At 39.8% G+C, this 24,121-nt stretch overlaps 1 protein-coding gene across 5 annotated transcripts in view; it reads right to left on the bottom strand.

Annotated features, from left to right (window-relative positions):
* The window catches only part of chd9 (chromodomain helicase DNA binding protein 9), a 68,336-nt gene that overhangs the window by 18,929 nt on the left and 25,286 nt on the right, over nt 1–24,121 (bottom strand). For 4 of the 5 annotated variants that reach the window (XM_022744068.1, XM_022744075.1, XM_022744092.1 and 1 more), the window contains 13 exons: nt 12,957–13,062; nt 11,082–11,228; nt 10,227–10,295; nt 9,829–9,884; nt 8,869–8,986; nt 8,429–8,515; nt 8,020–8,157; nt 7,323–7,444; nt 5,516–5,759; nt 2,556–2,732; nt 2,210–2,353; nt 892–1,147; nt 140–350 (listed from right to left, as the gene is read on the bottom strand). In XM_022744068.1, the coding sequence (XP_022599789.1) occupies nt 140–350; nt 892–1,147; nt 2,210–2,353; nt 2,556–2,732; nt 5,516–5,759; nt 7,323–7,444; nt 8,020–8,157; nt 8,429–8,515; nt 8,869–8,986; nt 9,829–9,884; nt 10,227–10,295; nt 11,082–11,228; nt 12,957–13,062 (1,875 nt within the window). Of the gene's footprint in view, nt 1–139; nt 351–891; nt 1,148–2,209; nt 2,354–2,555; nt 2,733–5,515; nt 5,760–7,322; nt 7,445–8,019; nt 8,158–8,428; nt 8,516–8,868; nt 8,987–9,828; nt 9,885–10,226; nt 10,296–11,081; nt 11,229–12,956; nt 13,063–24,121 lie in introns of those variants that run through there. The other variant, XM_022744100.1, reaches the window with a different exon arrangement.

Below are 24,121 nucleotides of genomic sequence, written 5' to 3'. Positions count from 1 at the left end.
ACACTGAGGCTGACAGAATACATCTTTATTGCTGACTTTTTCTTAACTGCAATGCATGAACTTTTTTTTTTTTTAAACATGTGACATCTTCAAATGATTAACAGTAAATAAAAAATCCTTCATCATCTGTCACCCTTACCTTCTCTGAATGAGGTAGTCTTCCAAGATGTCCAGGCAGCGCACCATTTGGGAGAAGATGAGCACCTTGTGCCCTCCAGCCTTCATCTTAGGAAGAAGTTTGTCAATAAGGACCAGCTTCCCTGCAGACTGTACCATGGCCTGCAGGTGAAAGTCCATGGCAGTGGGGCTATATACTTCCTTGAAGTCTTCCAGGATCTTCTCTTCTGCCCCTAACATAGCAAAAACACAGATACATCAGGAATGTCTCATGCTTCTCTTGTTTTTCCCCGACAAGGACAAGATTTTATTGCCCTTAATATCCATTCATGAAGAATGGGCGCAAAAAACTGAAACAAATGATTATTCCATCTCTGAATGTTAACTTTTAAATGCCTGTATAACATTTATAGTACAGCATTCAGACAATGTGTTATCTAAAGGAACCCTGCATTTGATACTGACACTGCGGTTTACTTAAAAGGGAACAAAAGCAAAAACACTGGACAGACTGATTGCTAATGCAAACACCAAAGAAATCTGATGAGACTTCCATGTACTTTCTCAGGGCAATGTTATCAGTATGCAGAGTCTGTAACAATCTCTTGAGGTATCAAATTATAGTGTGCATCTAAATCTGCTACAGAACACTAAACTGGAAATTGTGTATATTGCAGACTTTCTGCAGCTATGCCTTCCCAGATCTCAGCAATACATTTCGACTATATTCAACTATGTTGATCAGTATTTAACCTTAATAAGGGACTGTCCTACCTTTAATGAGGTAGGGGTGGTTGCAGCACTTTCTCAGTTCCATCATGGTGTTGACCAGATTGGGCATATTTGCCTGGCCAGCTCCTTTAGCTAGGAAAGAGAAGTTTTTCTCTAGGATGGCACGGTAGTATTTCTTCTGAATGTTGGTGAGCTCAACCTCAATGATGGTCTCTTCTTTAGGAGCCAACTTCTTCTCCACGTCCTCCTTCAACCGGCGCAGCATCATGGGCTTCAGGATACCCTGAAGCTTCTGCACCTGTGGACCACAAATATGAGGAGGATTACATTCAGTAACTGCTGTGGGATACTGTTCCATTAGCAAGTCAATGCTAGTATTTTTATTATTTTATATCAAAGGCTACATCATATTCTGTATACTATCAACAGCTGACTGTAGAGTTAATATCTGGAATTTTTATGTTAAAGTTCAGACTTTTTTTTTTCTTTCCCTCTGTTTTTTCCTCCCCAAATCATGAGTTTCTGCTTCAGTACCACAACAAAGCTTAGTTAATACTAAACCCCCAGCAGTGAGCCAGCTGTCCCCAACCACTGATTTTTTTTTTTTTTTTTTAAAATCACACTTACAGGTCCTCTATCATCAGTTATCTTATGTGCTGATAAAGTACCTCTTAACAGCACCAGCAAATTTTACTATTAAAAGGATTTCACATTCACACTGGCACTGAGAGCGTCCACTTTAGTATCCAGTGTTGAACTGTGGCTGTCCCACATATTTTAGCTTTCACTATGAGCGCCACACTTCAAACATGTTTCAGTGGTCTTTTCCCGAGCATCTCTTAAGCGCTGCTGGCTAATAATGAAATACCAAACTGCAACATGTAGAAGGAAAGGTAAAAGCTTTTATTCTTGTGAACAATTGTGTCAATATATAGTCCAACAATGAGCAGCATAAAACCCCATTATCTGTTTTCATTATCCACCATATGTCGTGTGTGTCTGTGAGTGTTGTACAAAATGTCACTGTGGCCTAGTTAGAAAAAGCTTCACTTCAAGGGTTCCACCTGTACCAATAAGATCTTTATGGATGTGCATTGTGGAAATAAGCAACAATAATTTTGCTGTCCTTTCAAATAATTAACAATAATTAATAATAACGCTAAAAATGGCATTTCCTTTCAACAACTATAAACGTTTAGGTGCCATAAATGTCACCAGAACCTCAAACTATATTTTATAACCTGATCATGTAACATGTGTATTCCTGTCTTTAAGTGTACTACTGTAGGTTCATTGTGATATATTTTATGCATCATTAATTCTGATACTGGACATATTCTCTATGTATCTGTAAGGTCACCTGCTCCTCTGTCTTGAGGTCTCCAAATTCCTGCATGAAGGTGTTTTCTGAGGGGAAGCGTGCAGGCTCCAGGAAGTGAAGCAGGCTGAATAGCTCCTCCACTGTGTTCTGTAGCGGCGTGCCTGTCAGTAGGACCTTGTGCTCCTAAAGGAGGACAAGAGGAACAAGAGGAGAAGGTTACAATATTTAAAATTTATTTAATGACATTTAATGGTAGAGAACAACAGGAAAAGCTAAACACAGTGTTTTGAGAATAGATTTCAAGTCAATAGGTTAAATTAGTTTTTAAACTACTAAGTGAAACATATAATTCTTGTTTCTCCCTCTAAGTTGATGGTTTATGTACCAGGCTCATAAGCTTGAAGCCCTCCAGTAGCTTGCAGTTCTTGTTCTTGAGACGGTGGGCTTCATCGATAATAACACAGCGCCAATCTATGGCGTTGAGTTCGGGACAGCCTCCCAGGATCATCTCAAACGTGGTGATAACAGCCTGGAACCTGTAGGCCCCTCGCATCGCACGGCCCTGAAGACAGAGAGTGGAAAGATGTGGGACAAGCATTATTAGGATTTCTGAAACAATTTTCAGACATGACATTTGTGTCACCATGCTCAAGAAATGACAGTATGTAAGGTATGTAAAAACACATTACATTTGTTTTATTAATTTGAATAATGCAGAATATGTTGTGTCATTAAAATTAACTGTTTTCTGAGAGAATATAAAGACTATGTAAATGTTAAATAGTGTTACATATACATAATTCAGGTAGTTATCCAGCACACCCTTGGAGGTGTTCTTCTTACCTGTTGACATTAGAAACCTACTAATTTGCAGCCTTATGCTGTTGACAGCAAACACATGGCCTACTCTATTTTTAGATTTCACACACCTCTTGGTTGGGAGGCAAATCTACAGGACGACTAGGACATGAGTGTGCACCCGCTGGTGAGTCTTTATGCTGTTTATTTGTTTGTTTTTCTGTCTGGGGAGGCTTTGCTTCACCACGCCTCATCATTTGTATCTATTGCCTTGACAACAGTCCTCAAGGGATACTCAGTTATCCAGTAACCTCCTCCCACAGCCAGCCAGCCAACAGACTGCTGTAGAGGAGCCTCTCTCTCTGATATGCCTGAGCAGCACTGACAGAGAGCTCCCCTTGGGGGCTGCTATGACATCACAGGCTGCCTGGGAGACAGCCTGGTGGCGGCACCGCTCTGTTCTGCTCTCGCTCGTCTTAATTCCTCCTACAGTTCGTTTGAATACTAAGAGCTCCTAAGTGCCTGTTGTGACACATCACGTGGCCTGCCAACCACAGAAAGCCTCCGAGCTCAAGGCTCAGTAACTGCCTACTAGTCTACTTATTGTCCTTCTCTGAATCTTGTTATATGCTACATTAGTACTATGAACCACTTATTCATGAAAATGCTATCCTATGTGCCAAGGGCTTCATGAACAGCTGAATTTGATTTAAACATTATCTTCACATAATTTATTGAGTGCAACATGAGTGAATGACAGAATCAAGTCAGATTTCCTAAATCTCAGCAATAATGTTCTACAAACAGCAACAGACCTTTTGTCTAGTGAAAACTTTTGCCTGGGTCATCACACTGCATTCGTTATCCTTCAACTGCTGCCTGCTTTCCTCTTTCTCTAGGGGAGTTTTGCTTCTGAATCATTGTGGTGAGTGAGTCTATTGCATTAGTTACAGAGTCTCAGTGCATCTGGGCTTTTGTGTTACACATGATAATCACGTTCTTCCTGGCTTTTCAATACCCGACTGCCATTGTTGTATGCAGGCGTCCCGTTTTGAAACATATCATTAGATTACTCACAGGACTTCATGTTGCTGACACAGTGCTGCTGTTTTCTAAAAAGCACTGTGATTATTTTAATCGAAGTGAATCACTGCTATTCACCCTAAAAGGTAAGCACAGTGATGTTGCTTTCTGCTCAACTGTGTTTAAAAAAGGGAAAGATTAGGTATGTCAGGATGACTAAAGGGCCTCTCAATCCTCATGATTCCATTGGTGTTAGATATGTGAGACGGGGTGTTTGCTCGGCTGTGAATCCACAACAGGTTCTTGCCTTTCTCCTCAACGCTTGATGATCAAACACATAGAATACATACACGGCTATCACTACATTTTTCAGTTTACAATGAATATAATGCATATTTGAACAATATACTTGCATTTGACAAGAAATATACATGTATCTAGATGCCTACTTCTGGGTGTGAAGGAATTTCTTCCTTTAAGTCTATTCTTTTTCACTTAGTCTGTATTCTTTTATTCAGTAAGTGTCTATACACAAGGTCAGTCACAGGTCACCGTAGTTCACTGTCCATCTCTGGCTCGGTGAGGGCACAGCTGCTCCACTCCCCATCGGCAGTAACCATTGTAGCCAAAGTTACAGCAGGGCCCCTTATTGAAAGCAAGTGTAAGGGAGGTGTGTAAACATTCAGGGGAGAGCCTTAGAGTCCCAGGGACCGATAGCATGTATCGTCCTTATTAAGACAAAAGTCAAGGAAGGCCCTCAACGTGAATTAGGTACGACATGGGATCATGTTTAGATTTAGTTATCCAGAAGAATTTTCACACATGTATGTGAGCGATATGGAATAGCCTTACTTGGTAATATACTTGGCAACATACAAGCTTGAGCCATGAGGGAACCTGTGGGTTTGTATACACTCTGTCTAAGGGACAGCTTCAAATTTGGGATGGCATTATACTAGTTAACTTGGTAATGTCTGTAATTGTCCACTGCCTGTCTCCTTGATGTATCAAGCTGCAATAAATACATCTGCTTAACCCATCTAATGTCTCCTTCATTAGGCTCACAAGATTTCCATCACACTGGAGAAACAAACGTTAACTCTTTCTTAAATTGATATCGTAAGCTCTTAATGGTAGGAATATATGATTCCATAAAAAATAAATTAACTTGATACAAAAAGACATGTGTCTTCAGCCTTGAGAGTAAACCTTGCCAGTATAACACAGGACAGAGGCTTGCTATTGGTGTTGGATTGTAATTTTCTTTCCAATGCTAAGAATGCTATTTAATTTACTGTGTGTGCTGCACTACTCCTGTGCAATAAGCGTGAGGGCCTGTACTGGTTTTTGCAACACCCAGCAGATATAAATTTACACTCAGATGAACTGGGGAAATGCCTTCCAAATTAGTGAATAAACTGATTCTCATGGCTGGAAACTGACCTCTTGTGTGATTGTACTCAACCGAACACCTCCATGTTCACGTTACAGACAAAAAGATCTCTGTGCTTGGTGCCCATTTACCTGTGCATCCCTGAAATACATCTCGTACTGGTGGAGCATCTGCCTGCTGACCATGCTTCCATGGTAGACGATGACATTGAGATGGGTCCAAGTACGGAACTCGCGCTCCCAGTTGGCAATGGTGGAGAGCGGAGCAATAATGAGGTATGGCGCCTTGATGCCCACACGATGGATCTCCTCGAGGAATGTGATGGACTGGATGGTCTTTCCCAGGCCCATCTCGTCTGCCAAGATGCAGTTCCGTCTGTCAGGAGGATAGAACAAGATTTAGAAGAGAAAAAGTGGGGTATAATAAAAAACAGCAAGAGCAAGCTACGGCAAAAGTGCAGGAAAAAGTGATGAACCTTTAAACAATTTACAGATTATATCCCTGGTGTGTACAGCATATAGTATATGAGGGGATGCGGATGTTTTAAGTCTGACAGACAAAGTGTTGTGTATTTATCAGGAGCATTTCTGTTGCAAGTAACAAATCTTTAAGTGGTTCAAAGTACACAGAAAAATGTGTGGTGGGATAAAGAAAACAGCATGGTGAAGATGAAGAAATAGACTAAGAAGAAAGGGAGGGAATCAAGGAAAATGCTAAAAATCCCATGATACTAAAAGAATAAACAGAAAACAACGGAGGAGAAAACGACATCATCAGCAATAATAACAGAGCAAAGCGATGAGATACAACATAATGGCAAATGCAACTGCCTCTGCTGCGTGGTGTACTCCGGCAAACCATTTATTCAGCTGTCCAGTGGGTGGGGGTATTATGTCTTGATGCTAATTGCAACGTGCAGATATTCCCACCGGCCTCTTAAGCAGCTCTCTACTTTTGATGAATCTTTCTGCGTGGGCATACACAAACTCCTGCATGCTCACACATAACAAAGCCAATTCCCAGAGTTAATGCAAGCACACTGACACTGTGTACTCCAGATGTACTGTGCAGCATTTCCTTCAGTGTTTCATGGGCAAAGAAAAGCAATTGTTGTTGCAGCATTGTGCACTTTGACAGGAAATTTGACTCTCCGTGCAGGCTGAACCAAATGTGAATGCAGCCAAATCACAGCATGGTCCATACACGCACGCACACACACACACACACACACACACCAGGAAACATGATTCATTATTCATTATCTGCAATCCCCACACACAGAGAAGATTCCTCTCAAAATACAAAATGCCTATGTCAAATCTCTGAATCAATACACATACTGTAGTATTCAATCAGCATGATGATCAGCAGATTACTGAAGCTTTAAAGGCAAATATAGAAATACTTAACATGTATACTGAAACTATTGAGGCTAGCTTATCTACATATAGTGGCAGCATGTCCCTGTCCCAAGGCATAGGTTTAAAAATTATAATAATTTATGACATTTTGATAGAAATATATGTAACATTATTTGCCCTTACTGCATTAAACTTTCATAATGCACTGATTCCATTAGTCATTTGATCAATTACAAGTGCTATTTTATCAGTTTTATTATACAAATTCATTATGCAAGTTTGTTCTTGTCTTGTTCAATCTGTTCAATCATGTACGGCTGTGTTTACAGAGTACTGGTATGAAATAGCATTGCAGAACAGTAGCCAATAGCTACCCAGAACTGTATATATTGTGCAGTGTGTTTGGTTGTGTTATAAGTCTAATGACTAAAAACTGCAACATGCCCTGGTCCAGATCAGGGTTGTAGATGGATAACCAACATACTGATTCACCCCAGGGGCACACATGGATTTTTCAGTGTATAAAGGCTGTACATATGTGAAGGTATGTGCTGTAAATACACTACTTATAACCAACCTGTTGTACCAGTTGAAGAGGAGCCAGTTGACTCCCTCTAGCTGGTAGTCCCTGAGGCTGTTGCCATTCCTGTATTCCCTCGACTGCTCCCTCTTCTTCCACAGATTGGCTGGGGGCCGCTCCTAAGTGACAAATTTACAGGCAGAGTTTATATTATATATTATAATTAACTATACATTTATATTGTAGATGAACATATTTCTAAGGAATTAAAAAAATCTTCTCTATACATAATGAAAAGCAATAATACACACTGAACGATCTCTGGAAAAGTGACATGAAACAGGACAGTGAGTGATGATGTTGTTAAATGTACAAGTAAAGAAATACAGAGGGGAGATACATGGATACATATTGCTCTAAAAGTGACTGACAGTAGGTGTTTGCGTTTGGTGTATGAGTGAGGTGTGTGACTATTTTACAGTGGTTCAATGTTTGGCTAATGATGACTATTAATTTCACCATACAGAACAGGGGGTGAAGTCTACACATTCTCACCACAGATTCCTCTACCACAGATCTGTATCATTACACAAAAACAACAGATTTCTTTCTCTTTTTTTTTTTTTTTTTACAAAAGGGGAAGTCGCTTATTAGCACTTCAAAATGTCATGAATAAATATACATACAGTATGAGAGCAATGGAGGAAAATGGAAGTACAGTGATAAGTGAGGAATGTGGGTGGGCATTGCTTACCACCCTGCGCGAGTCTGGCTTGGCTGCCTGCAGCTGCTCAAACTCTTCAATCTTGCTCTGATCTACGTCGTCCTTCAGCTCCCAGGTGCTGTCCTCATAAGGCAGAGAGCACCACTTCACCAGGTAGTACACCACCTCCTGCAGGAGGCAGAGAAGAATTAACACTGGAAAAGACTAGAGCGAGGTCAAACTCTGCTTTTATAATATTAACAAAGGCTGCGAGGATGCCCATTAGGATGGCCTTGGGCACTTCTGAGATACAAAGACATTGCTAGAGTAGAGAATATATTGAAAGGAACAAAACCACAAAAAACTGAAAAAGTAAAACGTGTTCAGGCATGCGGACACAAATAAATACACGCACGCTGCTCACAGATATGATTACCAAATGAAAGAAGATTTGCTTTACCTCTCCTGTGTCCTTGTCTTCACAATACGACACCTCCAGCACTCTATCTACCTCAACATAGTCAGGGTTAAAGGGGTCCTCTTCCATCTGAGAGAAAGAAAAAAAGACAAGAGGGAAAGAAAGGGAGAGAGAAAGCGAGAGAATAAACCTAAGAGCCCACTCACCATCTGGAATCTGAGACAAGCATCACTACTGTATCAACTGAGTGAGTAAAGAGATTCAAATGTATGCACACAGATGTGCCTGCCCACACAAACAATACACAAAAAGTATCTTAAACATCCACATGCACAATATCTATATGCATGTACACTAAACACACACATTCAAGACACCATGCTGTGAAAACACACACCTGCTCATTCCCAATGCTCAAATATGTGCATACACAAAGACAGTATACAGTATGTCCACACACACAGACAGTCACACAGCCTTACATCTGCAAAGAAGAGTGCCCTCTGTGCTTGTTTCATCTTGAAGCGTTTGATCTTCTGCTGAATCCTCTTGTCCTTCTCCAGCTGTTGCTCTGTGGCCCACTCACAGTGTAGGTAGGAGCTGACACACACACACACGCACACACGCACAATGAGATCAAGGTGAGAAACCCTGAAAAACACCTTCTAAACAGCATTTGAGGCAACCACTGAGACCAGCAGGTGTGATCACAGTTTGTAGATGTGGTCACAGACCCTTTAACTGACAAGCTATTTGCACTAACATGACTCCTCAGTCATTGTGCTTTAGAAAATTTCAAATGTGAAATTCATATATTCACCCTTTTCATCATTAGGCTGAAAATGTAATGAATGCAATCTGGCTGATGACAGATGATCTGTCATGTGAAAAGAAATTATTTCTCTGGGAGGCTGAGGTAGTAAACCTGTGGTTCATGAATCCTAATTTCCAAAACTCTCTGACTGATAATTTGCTGTGGGAAGGAGCTAGAATTTTTAATAATGTCCCTGAGTACATAGTAGAGAAATTAAATCACTGTCTCAAAATTTTATGATAACGTACATGGCAATACTGAAAGCTGTCCCAAGGCTGCCTGGCAGGCTTGTATGTTTGTGTAATCAAGTGGTCCGTATTCAGCATCCTTTCACAAAGCCTTCATGGCATCTGTTCTGAGGGCGTCTAATTTTTGTTTTAATGTAGGAAGTTAAGTGTTATCGGGATCTGTGTCCATTAGCAGATTGAACATTTACTTATGTAGGGATGATTATAGGCCACGTATGACTTATATTTCTTAAATATAGTGTCATTCAATCTCTATAACTAGTTATGAATGATCCAAAAATGATCACTGATCCAAAATTAAATTTAAAAAAAATCTACCTATAATTTTTTTTGTTATGGTTTATGATGTAATGCATAAAAACAGTGCTGACGTCACTTACTAGTTTTTGTATTTTACAAAAAACTCTTCCACTTCGACCACCACTCCTGGAGATACCTATAGGGAGGGTTAAAATGACAGACAAATATATAATTAGAGACAAACGTCAAACTGAGTTATTTTCTTATTTGGCTGATTTATGCTATATTATAAAGTAATTTCATCAGGGACCAAAGCTGCACACATGATTAATGTGTTGATAAAAGATACCAAATATCAAGTAAAATAATGTTGTGCTGACAACATTATTGATGGTATATATAAAAAATAATTCAGATCTCACCATCGAGAAAAATAATTGCAATGGAAACATCATAACCATGCAGAAATTTACTGAATCTCTTACAATCACTAAAAATCAGGAAAAATATAAAAATCACAATAGCAAATGAATATTACCTCCTTCTTAACAATACGAGAAGACATGATTTTGTCAACAACAGCAGCGTCCTCCTCACTGGGATTCTCCTACAAATGCAGTGAACATGAAACATTTAATGTCAAGTGTGTTCATAGGTTTCAAAGCAAGTGCTTGCATAAGCCTGAGGACTCTTGATGCAAAAACCAGACATCATAGTGTGTGATTAAAGAAATAGTATGTAGTAAGAAAAACAGTCTGCATATGAATGTGCTCTTCCTGAGGTTTTTATTTTTTTTCTCTGTTAATTTCTTTTTTTTTTTGTTGAGTGTTTTCTTCAAATCAGTGTCTAATGTAAGAGGCTGTTATACGTTGTACAGATTGTTGAGCCCTCTGATAAATTTGTGATGCACGACTCAAGTTATAAGCCAGAAACCAGGATGAAACATGTGGACTTTACATTGCAAGAAAAATGTTTTTGGCTGCCATCACGATGCTCCCCAGCTAATTTCTCTACTGTTGCATCTAAATTATTCAAAATGGCCACTGAATATGTATCTTCCCTCTTTGTACAGGCATACTGCAGGGGTCCTGGTTTGTACGTCACAATGTGGTAGTGCAAAGAACTGGCTGTGCTGCACTTCACTGTAGTCCTGTTGATGTTCTACAAAAATGTGCTCTTTTCCATTTTTATGCACATCACTGCCATAAAAAAAAATCCTCTCATACTCTAAATTGTAAGATTTATCAGCAGTGAAATTAATTTGGCTCTACTTTGCAGCTGTATCTTTCATGTTATCAAAAAAAAAAAAAGGAAAAAGAAAAAAAAAAAAAGAAAAAAAAAAGAATGAAATTAAACTCGACTTCTGAGCTATGTGGTATGTAGAACTGCTTACAACAAAGAGTTGAAGAGCTGGCTCCTTGGATGCTGCCGTGCTGGTTTTCTTGGCTTTGACAATAACCTTGACTTCCTCATCTGACAACCTAGCCTCCAGCTCCTCAGCGTATTTCTTTCTCTTCACCTGTCGATTCGATCTCCTCTTCTAGAAAAGCAAAACAAGGAGGGAGAAGATCATTTACAAAAACATTCAGCTGATCTGGTTTACTTCATACATCTGTTTCATGAATGAAAAATAACTTTAGTTTAGGAGGAAAGGTTTGTTACCTTCTCTGGGTGATTGTGGAAAGACACCCTTAGCCTCAAAGTTACTACTTTACACTTGTGTGTCAGTGAAGTTACCAGAGCTTTGCAGTAAACCACACTGTAAAAACCACATCGTACTCATTGTTTCCTCAGTTATGAATAATGGCAGGTGCGCCATTATTCATGTGAGGCTTGTTTCTCCTTTAACAGGCTCATGTTATATTTTTTGTAATGGATGAAAAACATGAATGACAAAAACATTCAAGATTCAAAATAAACCCATATTGAGATTGATGATATGGGTTTTCCCATCCTAAAGATCATGAACAAACATAACCTGTGAATGCCCTTGTTAAATTTCAGTGAAGCAAGTAATAAATATTGAAAAACATTCTGCTCTGTGACTCAGAAAAAAACAAGTGTTTTTAAATCCCGTTTCTGTTCCTTCCTGTCAAGCCTTTATAATTATCATATGCGTGGGCTGCTGTATCCTGCATCAATACACAAGCCCCTCCTAATGATAATATGTAGTTAATTAGGAATAAATGCCACTGAGCCAAAGTTAATTAGGTGTGGAGTATAATATCCCCATGGAGATATACCCTCACATCCCCAAACCCAAGCTGACCAGAAGCTGGGAAGTCAAACCTGCCATACGCCTTGACAACAGGGCTGAACCCCTGAGGAGGCCATGCTTCTTTTCTAGCTGTCGGCCACGCTACTTTGACTTCTTCCACGCGATCATCCTAAATGAGTCATCAACAGACTGTTTTAATTAAGGCCAGGGGCACCGTTTAACAAGGGTAATTATATCATAGGCAGTAGTCCGGATAGGACGCAAAAAGGAGAAAAAGGAGAGAGAGGTGGTGGGGCGAAGGAGGAGACAAAGTCACATCATTACTCAGGATAAATATAAAACAATATCATAATTTAATTTTCATCAAAGTAGAAAAACAAACAAACAAAAAACTAAAAACAAAAACCCTGGCTGCTGTTGCAAAGAGGTTTCCTTTCAAATGAAAAAAATAGGTGATGCTCAACATCTAATTTAACTTGTCATTAGTGTCATTTATATTTAGGTGTGTGCATATGCACGCGCACAGGAAGGTGCTATTGTTGATGCTTTGACCCAGATAATGCCTCTCTGCTGTCAGTTGTCTCCATTGACACAGATAAGAATATGTAGTTGCAATAGCCACCCACTGCACGAACTCTACATGAACCATGGAGTCAATCCTCCCAGGCTCAAAGTAAAGCTGTGAAGCCTTCCTCGAGGCTCGGCAGCAGTGTGAACAGTCAGGTCGAGGACACCACTTCACTCACTGCCTTGTGTCAGAATTGTATTAGAAGCAGAGCCAGCTTTCCCCTTTATTTTCTTTCAGCAGCGGTGTGACACCACAAGTAATAACACTAACACCACATCTGAATAATGTGGGGAGTGCCTACCTAAAATCCTGTGTTATCTCACAGTTCAGGGTTCTAATAATAATTTGCTGAAGTGAGATGTAATACACTCCAAGTGCTCCCAAGCCCTATAACTCAAGTTACAATAGCAACTTGTACTATATATGTAAGTCTATATATGTTTATATGTCTTTATTTGTGAGTGTGAGTTGATGGATCTTACAGAGTCGGCATCTTTAGAAGTGTGTCGAGGGGGAGGGTCATCATCCGACTCCTCTGAGGACTCTGGCTTTCGCTTTTTCTTCTTTCCAATCTTGATGACAATTTTCCTGAAGGAGAGAAAAAGAAGCACTGTGAGTACGATGAGATGAAGCCCAGAGTAATGAAAACCTGTTCCTGAAAACAGAGTAATGTTTATTGCTTTGTTTACTGCACTAAGCATTGCATTACACATACAACCCAGAAGTACCTAGTGAACAGCTGTATAGACAGAGATAGTCCTTAAGAGCTTGAAATGTACATGAATGAAATCAATTCACAAATATTTTCAAAATCTTGGTGTATTTAAGTGTTTATGAATTTCACACTAGCCGCCAGTATATATCTAAAAGTTTTAAAAGAAATTCAACAACTGGATTCATACACATGTATACGTGGGCCTATAAAACACTGTATAGCCATGTGTTTACTGTGTCAGTGTCATGAGCAAAATGAACTTTTTCATTTTTTCAGTAAATCTGCATGTACAGATGAGGTGAGGCATGGAGGCCTAGACAGGGTATTTAACTTGCAGTAACTTTGGAAGAACCTTTTTTTTTTTTTTTTTAAAACAGCTTTTTTGTGGGTGGATAAGAAACTGCATGGGTGACAGGCTGTCTTTAATGGATTATACAAGACACACACAGACATTACAATGACGCTCAAACCGAGATATCACAGCAGACAAACTGATAAGCATTATGTCATCAAAGTTGTCTTGCAGAAAAAAAATTGATATCCAAAACCATTTGTTCATTTAATTGTTGACTACACTTACAAACCGTAACCCCCTGCAGGTTTGCACCAGTATCCAAGATGGAGTAAAACAAGTGCTCATAGATTAACTTCTGCTGCACTGCAGTCTGTAAACAATAGCTCCATTTGCAGCAGTAGCCTAAATTCTGTGAAAATGCCTCTCTGTATAGCTGTCAGCATGTGGTTTTTAACCCCAACATACAACAACAGCAGAGGAGATTGTAGGAAATCCTTACGTGTATTAACATGCTTACAATGGGAGCTGCCTGAGTTTATTTTATAAGGAATTCAGCGCCTTGCTTAAGGCTCCCAGCTAGTCTGCAGATTCAAACCAACATCATTTAGTCATAATTTGGCAAATATTTTCCTCTTTTCATTACCATGGCTAGTTTTTGAACGTTGAAATTCTCAACAGAGCCTAATAGAACTGTAGTATCGAGACAGACTGCACGTTATGATATTAGGAGCCCAGATGGAAGCCAATTTCACAATGAACAGACACAAGCTTCTACTTTTCACCAGTGCTTCGTACTCTAACTCGCTCTTCTCTCTTTCACACATAGACATTTCACACACGCACATATTATTTCTGTGACCTTTCCCCATATATTCTCTCACCACATATGCACACACTTCCTATTTTGCGCCTCTCCATGTGTATTATCTCTTGGAAGCCACAGGCGTCAAATCGCCATCTTGGTGAGATGTTAATGGGAAAATATAAAAATAAAAGCACTGCTATTAAATGGACATACAACAGCATCTTCCCCCACTCTCCCTCTCGCTCTCTCTCTCTTCAACACGCTTACATACACATAACAAATCCACCCCCACCTTCCCACAAAGGCAAACATGCTCTGTGCTCCAAACACACACAATCACAGGCTTAATCAGACAGACTGGTGCGTGAGCAGGTATGTCTCTAGTGAGGAGGATGTCCCTGTGGGCTTGTTCATATGAGATTACATTAGAGACTCATACTGCGTGTGAGAAAATTCCCATGCTAGCAATACCTTCTCCTGTTAGCCTCATTCTGTTAGACAGTACAGTAAGTCAGCTCTTCAGACACCAAGTGGGCCCACAAGCCAGGAGACCAGCCTGCTGAACAACATGCAAGTAAACAAATCAACCATGCAACACTGCCTATTTTTAATCGACCATTCCCCTTTCCTAATTTCATCCTGGTTTATGTCCTTAATGAACTGGCATATTCAGACATCAACAGATTGTGACAAAAGGAGACGTGTGATCGAAACGTTCTCTTCTTTACCCGTCTCCATCTTATAAATCTTCATACAATGTGGAGAAAAAAGGAATAACAACAACAACCCAACACTCACTAAACTGCAGGAAATATTCTTAAATCCAGCTTCAGTCCAACCTTAAGACCTCTGTTCTGTTCTTGTCAACTCAGTTGGTGTTGGCGTTGATTGGAGTGTCAATTTCTCTGTCGGCATGAATGACGCGGAAGCGGTTATAGATAATACCAGCACAGACATTGTGTATATGACAAGCAACTCATCATACCAGAATACAGAATATGACTGGTGCACAGGACAAATGGCATAGGTATATCAGTAAAACAGATGCACACAATAAGAACAACAGGAACACAATTAAACCAGTTTGCTGTAATCCCTTAAAATGGTTAGACATTCTTACTTGACAAGTTACCACATTAGCAACAACACCTGGCCAACCGGGGTTGCAAAAGGCCAAACTGGGAAGAAATACATATCAAGCCCATGGAGCTGAAGTTGTAATCTGTATTAAAGACATTTAGGACTCAAACGCTCATACACACACCTATTGTATTATCTGACTGTAAATTAGGAAACAGCAGGTTCTCCAGGCAGCACTGTGCTAAAGAGCTGTCCCTTCTTTCTGATGTCCCTACCCCCTCTGGATGATATTACATTTCACAAATCCTCTTGACAATGACACTTCATGGTTGCCATGCAACATGTCCTGGGGAGTGTATTTGACCATGTGGGCGGTAATGTTCAGGGTGACATCACTTCCTATGAAAATGTCCACTGTCGCAATGAATGGTTGAGAAATGTGCCAAGTCAGAGTGACACAATGAAAAAAAAAAATTAACCAGCTGTGACACCCAGAAGAATAGAGAAAATATTATAAAGCAACTGAATGGGACAGAACACAATGTTCTTCCTCGACCAAACAGAAGCTGGCTGGGATACAGGCCTTGCTGAACAACAGTGTCACATCACCAGGCAGCAGCTCAGCAGTTAACAGCAAGTAACAGGGCTAAAGCATCTCTCTGATCCACATATGGGAAAACCTGAACTGTGAAACGAGATACTTGAGGGCTGTGAAATCATCAATTGAGCCTGTACAGACAGAGAATACTGATGGTGAGGTGGCTCCTTGCTACTACCAACTACTGCAACTGGAGTTTACTAGAACAACGTGGCATAGTTAAAGCTTAATATGATGAAAAGGAACTCCTCTACACACACACAAACAAACACACACACACACACACACACACACACACACACACACACACACACACACACACACACACACACACACAAGAAACCACATCTTAGTGATGGTTACAGCCTGTTCCAGCCTTCCGTTGCTGATACACAGGACCACCCAGGGGTTTAGTAACACCAGTGCTAACGCACACGCTCCCCTTGACTGGATAGCCTCCCCATAAGTTGAAATATATTAGCTCAAATGACAGGGAGGGAACGCAGACTTTCAAATCAACCTCTTACTGAGAAAAAGAGGTATTAAAGCAGCCAGTTTTACTCTTCACTCTCTTGGGTCACAGTCAAGTGTCCCTGATGTGAACAACTCAGAACAGAGCTTTTGCACAGGCAGTAAATGCCATAGAAATCCTATCCACTGAACTCTGACTTAAGCATTTGAAAAGTGGCAAACAGTCTGGCAAAGCTGATAGGCAGATTTTCTCCACGTCTAATACGTTTTGAAGAAAAACTGGAAAAACAGACAAAAATGTTTGCTTTACAGTATTTTCTATACTGCAGAGGAAGGCTGCATATACTATATATACTACTACAAACTGAATGACTGAATGACTCAGTAAGCGTCAATATAGAAGCCATCTCAACTATAGTACCTTAGTACAGTATACTAAGAGTTGATCTTGGGTTAATTGCAAAGTATTCAGGACCTCAAATGTCTTCCAATATATTGTGACAAAGAAATATACACTCAACATTTTACCTCACACAGTCCCCACTCAGAACATACCCCATGGTGTTCAATTTAGGCTTCTCATCAGGCCAGTTATTTTATCCATGCATGCTTTAAAACTGGTTTGGGTTACATGTACGTCAAAACACACTAGTAAATGCCAAAGCATTTGGCAGGGAGCTTTGGAAACAACTGCCATGTAATTTTTGTTGAACCAAAAGAATACAAGACGAACCAAACTGTAATCACTAAATCATTTGTAATTAGAGAGCAATGCAGAGATTAAGTGTAAAAAAAAAAAAAAAAAGAAAAAAGAAAAATGATTGCCATCTTCTTCATTTAAAAAATGTAAAAATATAAAATATACAGGTCTGGATAAGCAAGTGATTGTCCAAATACTAAGCGACCAAAATTCGGCTGTGTGCTGGGGATCTAATTAGCAAACAAGTATTAATACCCCACAATAATTAATGCAGTTCTTAACACCACCACTGGTGCATGTTAGGTGTCATTTAAATATTTCTTCAGGTTGTCTTTCACTTGGTTGACATATCTTGTATGTAAAAAAAATGACACCTTGTGGAATCACTAACCAGATATTAAATGATCAAAAACATGACTTTTTTTTCTGACTGCTTTGCTTTTTCTGATTTTACGAAGCAACAAAATGATTGCTTTTCTATAATTAAAAAAGAGTAAATGACACAAGTAAATTGGCATGTTGACAGTAGTTAAGCGGTGCTTGATTTGCATTTATTCATTTTGATACCAAAAATAAAACAAACATTTCATTTTAAAGCCTGTTTGTATGTTCAAAATATATTTCATTTAATTTTGTTACATTTTTTACATTGCCATTATTAAAATTATTTCCTGAATAAAGTGCCTTGATGGAGACACAAAATTAACATCTTATTGTGTCAATAAAATCTCTGTTGTAACAGATATCACAGTAAATATCATCTTTCCCCTCTCACTCCTCCTGATACCATTTCCTCACAAGACGCCTGTCTTCTCTAATTTCACAACTGCATCATCTCCTACTCGACATTGTTTCATATTCGAACATTTCGATGCGTTTCCATCTTGATGGGATGTGCTGCTCTTAATGTTTGTTACTGATGGAGGATAAAGTGATTTATTTGCCTGCCCACCATGATTTAAGGAGGCCATCCTCCAGGCATAATCTTGCATCTCTAATTAGACTACAGCTGCCCCTGATCTGACATTACAAATCGATCCCCGATGATAGGCTACCACAAGCATTTTCCTTAGAGTGATAGGCTCACTTGGCTTCCATCCTCCTATTGTGCCAACTAACCTCCATCCCTTGTCCCCCCAGTGTTGTCCTGCCCTACTTGGCATGCCACCACTGGGAGAGAATGTGTGAGGCTTTGATTTTAATAGAATCAAGATATGATAGTGCTTTGTGGGCCAAGGCTGCAGTGTGGTGCTTTAGCATCTCAGAGGGGCCTTCATCACCTTTAAGTTGGTCTACCTAAGGAATTTTGATTGTGTGTGACTGAGTCATCGTCAAAACTGGTGCTAAGCGCTGGTGTGTGTGCGCTGGTGTGTGTTTCTCATCCTGAGGGGCTTATTGAGACAGTAGAGCCGGTCCTTGTCAGGAAATCCCCGTTCTTATGAATGGAAGGCTATAATCTCAGTGCCACACAGCACACAACTGGAAACGGTAGTAGCAGCACTATTGAGCCCCCTCTCAAAGACATGTGCAACACAGCGCACATGGCCACACAGGGGAATGCTGCTTTAATCCTCAAACATTTTAAAAATGGGCAACATACAATCGCACGCACACACACACAGACACACACACACACACACACACAGACACACACAGAAACACACACACACGACTTTCAACACAAAGACATACAACACAATATGTTTATATATCACACGCAAGCACACATGTGAACATGCACACGTACGCACCCTGCAAGGGATTAACTAGGAAAACACTCAATTAAAAAACAGCTTTAGCTTTTCCTAATGAAAAAGTGAAGGAAAAGAGATTAGACAGCTAGCAGGCAAGCAGTGAAATATGAACAGCTATATGCTGCAGCATATACAGTAGACTTAAACCTCCATTTTCTATCATGTAATTGATCTCACGAGCACCATTTTGTTTGATATTTTCATGCTACCCTGCTGCTTTGTACTATCAGCATATTTAGAACATGCCTCCTCACAGGAAACATCGGATGCACAGCTTTGAGCGAGCTGGAAGAACCAAATTTATATTAGGGGAAAAAATGTAAAGGGAGGAGGGGGATGGAGAAACAAAAAAAAAAAAAAAAAAAGGGAATGAGCGGCACAGCGCTTTCATCTGATGATTATATGAGGTTATTTTTCAGCAGGTAGGCTGCCTAGAAAAGCTAATTCCAGCCTGCAGAGAGCTGTGATCAGCCAAGCCTGGCCTGTAAAATAACCCTTGCCTCACCCAAGCATAGGTTTTGTTCGCAAATATTTTAAGACACAATAACCTCAAATCTACCAGTGCCTTTGTTTCATTTAATAAAGAGTAGTAACACCTTAGCTTTTCCTACTATGTCAAAAAGTCTGCTATGAAAAAGGCCTGTAGTATAGCACAGATCTCATAGTTTTCAAACCACCATATAATAATCTACCATATAATAAATATAAATAAACACTATATTTCACATATGATTATGATTTCTGTGCACAGGGGATGTTAAACTACATAAACAACTGTAAATGAGTGAATGTGAAGCTGTAGAGAGACATTCACATCCTTTCTTTAACAGATGATATTGAGTGATTCCTAGGGTTATTTCCCCTTCAAGCAGGAATAAGCAGCAGCTTCCATGTTCATGTGTTTTTATTTGTCTGAAGACTATTAGATCTTGCAGTTTATTTTTGAGCTTTGATAAATTTTCTTTAGAAATTACAGACAATTTAATGATAAAACTTGTTGTCAACACAAATTCAATGACTTTTAAATACATTTTCTGTAATTCCACAATAGCTGACTTTAATTAATAGTAATGATATTTCTTAAGTAGTTGTATTTTCCTAAAAGGCACACAGATCACTTGATATTTAAACACATTAATAGCCAAGAAAAAGAAGATCAGTGATAAATACATAACATTTTTTCTTGGATTTGTGTCATGTTGCTACTCCACCTGTCACAGCGCCTGGTGTATCCACGTTTTAATCAGCTGCTTTCATGCATGTTTCTCATCAGTCAGACTGATTTTCCATATGATGAAGAGTAAACTACCAAAGCAATGCAGAAGGCACTCACTCGCAATTACATTGAACTGACTAACAGAAACCCAGTATAGTGGTCACAGAGAATCATAGGCTTATGCACGCAGACAATTAGTATAATAGTCTTATCTCATGCTGTATTCCCTACTTAAAAACGGTCAGATGCATTGGGAGTGTGAACATACACTGAATTCCAAATACACACATAACCTCAGGCTTTCTGAACAAAAGCCTGCACACACCCTCGACAGAGCGGAGGCTGAAGTAATGACTTTAGCGGAAGGTTAGTACCTCTGCAGCCGAGATGCATTAATATTTTATGGGGAGATCCTGGGTGGTGCATGCTTATGAACAGGACTCTCCTCCTGTATGAATCTCTCACTGGAGCTTCTTGTCATTAGATACGCCTCCATCACCCCACATTAGCAGCAGAACAACTATCCCTCACTGTAGCTATGTGGAAATTTCTGCTACATTTATGCAGACTAGCAAACACTAGGTCTTACTGTATTTTGTGGTTCAAGCCAAATACAGTGAGGTATAAGCCAACAGCAGACAACAGATTTTGTGACCTTTGCGTTTACTCCCGGACATCAGTACTGAAGTAAGTCACGCAAGGGCCTTGACAGGTAAAGAGAACATGGAGGTGCAGTCCAAGATAGCGTTCGAAGCATAAAACATTGCAGCACTCTCATAGCCTTGATGCAAGTACACTGGCTCAAATCTTTTTGGACTCATTACAAATTGTCATTAGAATTATTACAAATTCACAACAGCGGCTACTCTCATTTGGAGAGCTGGTGAGCTGAAATGAGACGTGTTACCATATTACACCTGTTACAACTAAGTCAGTGTTGTATTACAGCTAGCTGTTTGTTCTGATAGGCCTGTGTGCTTCCACCTATCTGTCTTGTGTCCACACGTATTCAGTCCCAGAGTGAGATGTCATACTGATAAATGGTGTGTGCACTTGAGTGTCTAATCAGCTCAGTTTTACCTACTGGAGTTATTGTTGTACTGTATTTTTATTTTATTGTTGTTAAAATGGTACATCTGCTTACTTTGTTTTATTAAAGTTTTAACTTTATAATCTTAGCTGTTTAAACAAAAAAGAAAGTGTTGAAAAAGAGGGAGTATAATCAGGTCATCTGGTGTTCAGACTAATATGGGAGTGTTTATGTTTTCAGTTTTTATATTTACATTACAGTGCCGTGAGCCTGTGACTGATCATAGTCTGACTTCTCATGATTCATGGCTCAGACCTGCCTGACTGCTTTATGCTAAGTTATCACTACACGATTGTAGCCCTGATTTTAGACACACCGACAGTTTTTGGAGATTGCTGAGAAAATCCACACATCAGAGGCAAATTGGCACTTCTGAGAGACTCGCCGATGCAATGGAGACACCTGAAAGATATCTAGCAGGCTAAATAACTAGACCTATCAGGGAGTCCAAATCCAGTAGTGTGAAAAGTGTTGTGACCCAGTTGTGACTTGCAATGAGTGCAGTGACGAGCTACAGCTAATGAGAGCGCAAGACACAGGGAGAGGGGAAACCCGGGGGAGGAGTGGTACAGCATCAATTTGGGAAAAAAAAATCCTGCCTCGTGCAAGGTATCATGTCATTTCTCATGTCACCTGTGTCCTGCGTGTTTTCGTGACCAATCGTAGTTAGACCAGACAGACTCGTGGGGAATTCCTCCTGGTGGGAGATCATGTAGTGGTCAAGCCACAACGATTTCAGAATTACAAATTACAAGACAACAAGTTGTGTAGAGTGAACAGTACGACTGTGAAGGTCATTTGTTGTGTATATAGCATTAGTGAAACTGGATTTAGTAATTGTCCCTGTCCTTTAAAGGACACAATAGAAGTAGGTTTTTGTTAATGAAATTTGTTAAAACTGATAATTTACAGCACAACATAATGAAAGGGAAATGGACATTCCAGTGGAATATTTTTTCCACATCATCATGGTCATCGAGAGTCAAATTGATGTTGCTTAGTGAGACCTCAATCTTCATCACTAAGTACAGCTCTTCAGAAAATCTGCTCCAAATTGTCTGCTCTCTATTGTGTAACTTCTAATTAGTAGAAAAGTAAAAGCTCCATTAGCATGCCAGCTATGAATCTTCACACCTCAGATGAAATATTCACACACTCCCACAAGCCTCTTGTCATATACAGACAGAACTATACGTCATTGCCACATTTGCACCGAGGGCCTATATATCTGAACTTCTTTTCTCAATTAAAACAAAGTAAGGGGAGCACGGAGTAGGAGCTACGAGTGTAAATGATGACTGCGGCCACATCCTAAAGGATTGTGAAAAGATTTTGCATCACACATATATAACAAGAGAAAATTAGAATCACACCATTCAGGCACGACAAGGAACAGGGTGACATTTAGATTTGTTCTAATTTCTTTTGACAAAAATCAAGTATATTTGGTATAACTGAGACAATTCTGACTGGACTGAGGTTCATTCAAGATCATGTGGACAGACTGTCTATGGTGAGGTGCCCTGTTTTGTGCAGGCCAGCGCATATTCCTAATGATCTTGAAATAATAGTCATGGTAAAATTGGGGCCAGTAATTGAGCTCTAAAAGTCTTGCCTACCACTAACTCTACAGACTGAGAGCATTCAACTGTGTTGAAAAACTTAGAGTAAACAAAAACAAAAGCTTTTTTAAAAGAAAACAAAGCTTTCAAAGAAGTATAAAAGGCTTTGGCCTGTATAGAATTTTGTATAAGATTGTGCCAGTTCGTCATCTGACCTGACATTTTAAAACGGCTGGAGTACATGATGCAATGAGTGTTATAAAAGGATGACTGAAACAATATTAGGCTACATAAGGGGGCTATGCTGCATGCATCCTGATCTGATGCTTTTTTTGCATGTAGGCCAAGTATGGTTACACTGAATAAAAATGGGTTACACAGCTCATTACCTCATAACAACAAAGACCGTTACCAGTGATACATTTGCATGAAAGACTGCAGACAACTTGTCAGATGCTCTTCATGATTAACAAGTCTTTGACTGCATTTGATTAAATGCTAATGGTTTCATCAAGTGTCTCCACGGATACAAGGCAGTTAGGAGGATAAAGGATCTGGGTCTGCACCTTTTTATATACAGTCTATGGTCTGCACTGAATAACCAAGTTAAGTTTCCTGATCTAAAAAGTGTTCTGCTGCAAACTTAAATTACATGATCAAATGTTTATTTAATTTCAGGATAAAAACAGAGCTTGTTCAGTAACACCACCAGATCAGCAGTCCTTTAGTTGACCAAGCAACTGACTTACTGTGAGCATCACCAGACAAGTACATCCAGCTAAAGCCGGAAAGCTGCTGGGACTGTATCACCATGACTGATGCCTCCAACAACTCACTATTCTCCCAAACATCAGCATTGCCACAACTTTGTCATTATCACACACACACACACACACTCACTCACACACACACACACAACCCATTATCTGCTACAGCTTTTCCCCCTCTGCCTAGCTCATCTAATTATTAATCAACGCAGCTGCCAGCCAGATATTATTGTTGACCATTGTCAGTCATTCTCACACTAGGTCTCAAAAATACAGGCGTTCTCAAAGATGGTTCAAACTAATGCCATAAGTTGTTTGTTTTTTCCCTCCGTTGCACAAGCTGACATTTCCATATTTAAACATTCCCCTTTTCCTTCAGCTCCCTGCCTCGGCCCTCACATCTGCACCAGCTGATATTTCAATAGCTTGTGTTGGGTGTGGCTTATAGCTGCACACTGCGTATAGCAGTTAAACAGGGGGATGGGAGGTGGATTATGGTATCTATACATCAGCACTACTTGCCTGAATATACTAGGCAGTACTGTCTCACATGTAAATGCAGCCTTTGTTTGCTCCTCCCATGTCTATGCTGAT

Source organism: Seriola dumerili, unplaced genomic scaffold, assembly GCF_002260705.1.
Source record: "Seriola dumerili isolate Sdu_G_001 unplaced genomic scaffold, Sdu_1.0 BDQW01000003.1, whole genome shotgun sequence".
NCBI lineage: Eukaryota > Metazoa > Chordata > Actinopteri > Carangiformes > Carangidae > Seriola > Seriola dumerili.
This window is presented reverse-complemented; position numbering and strand designations above follow the sequence as displayed.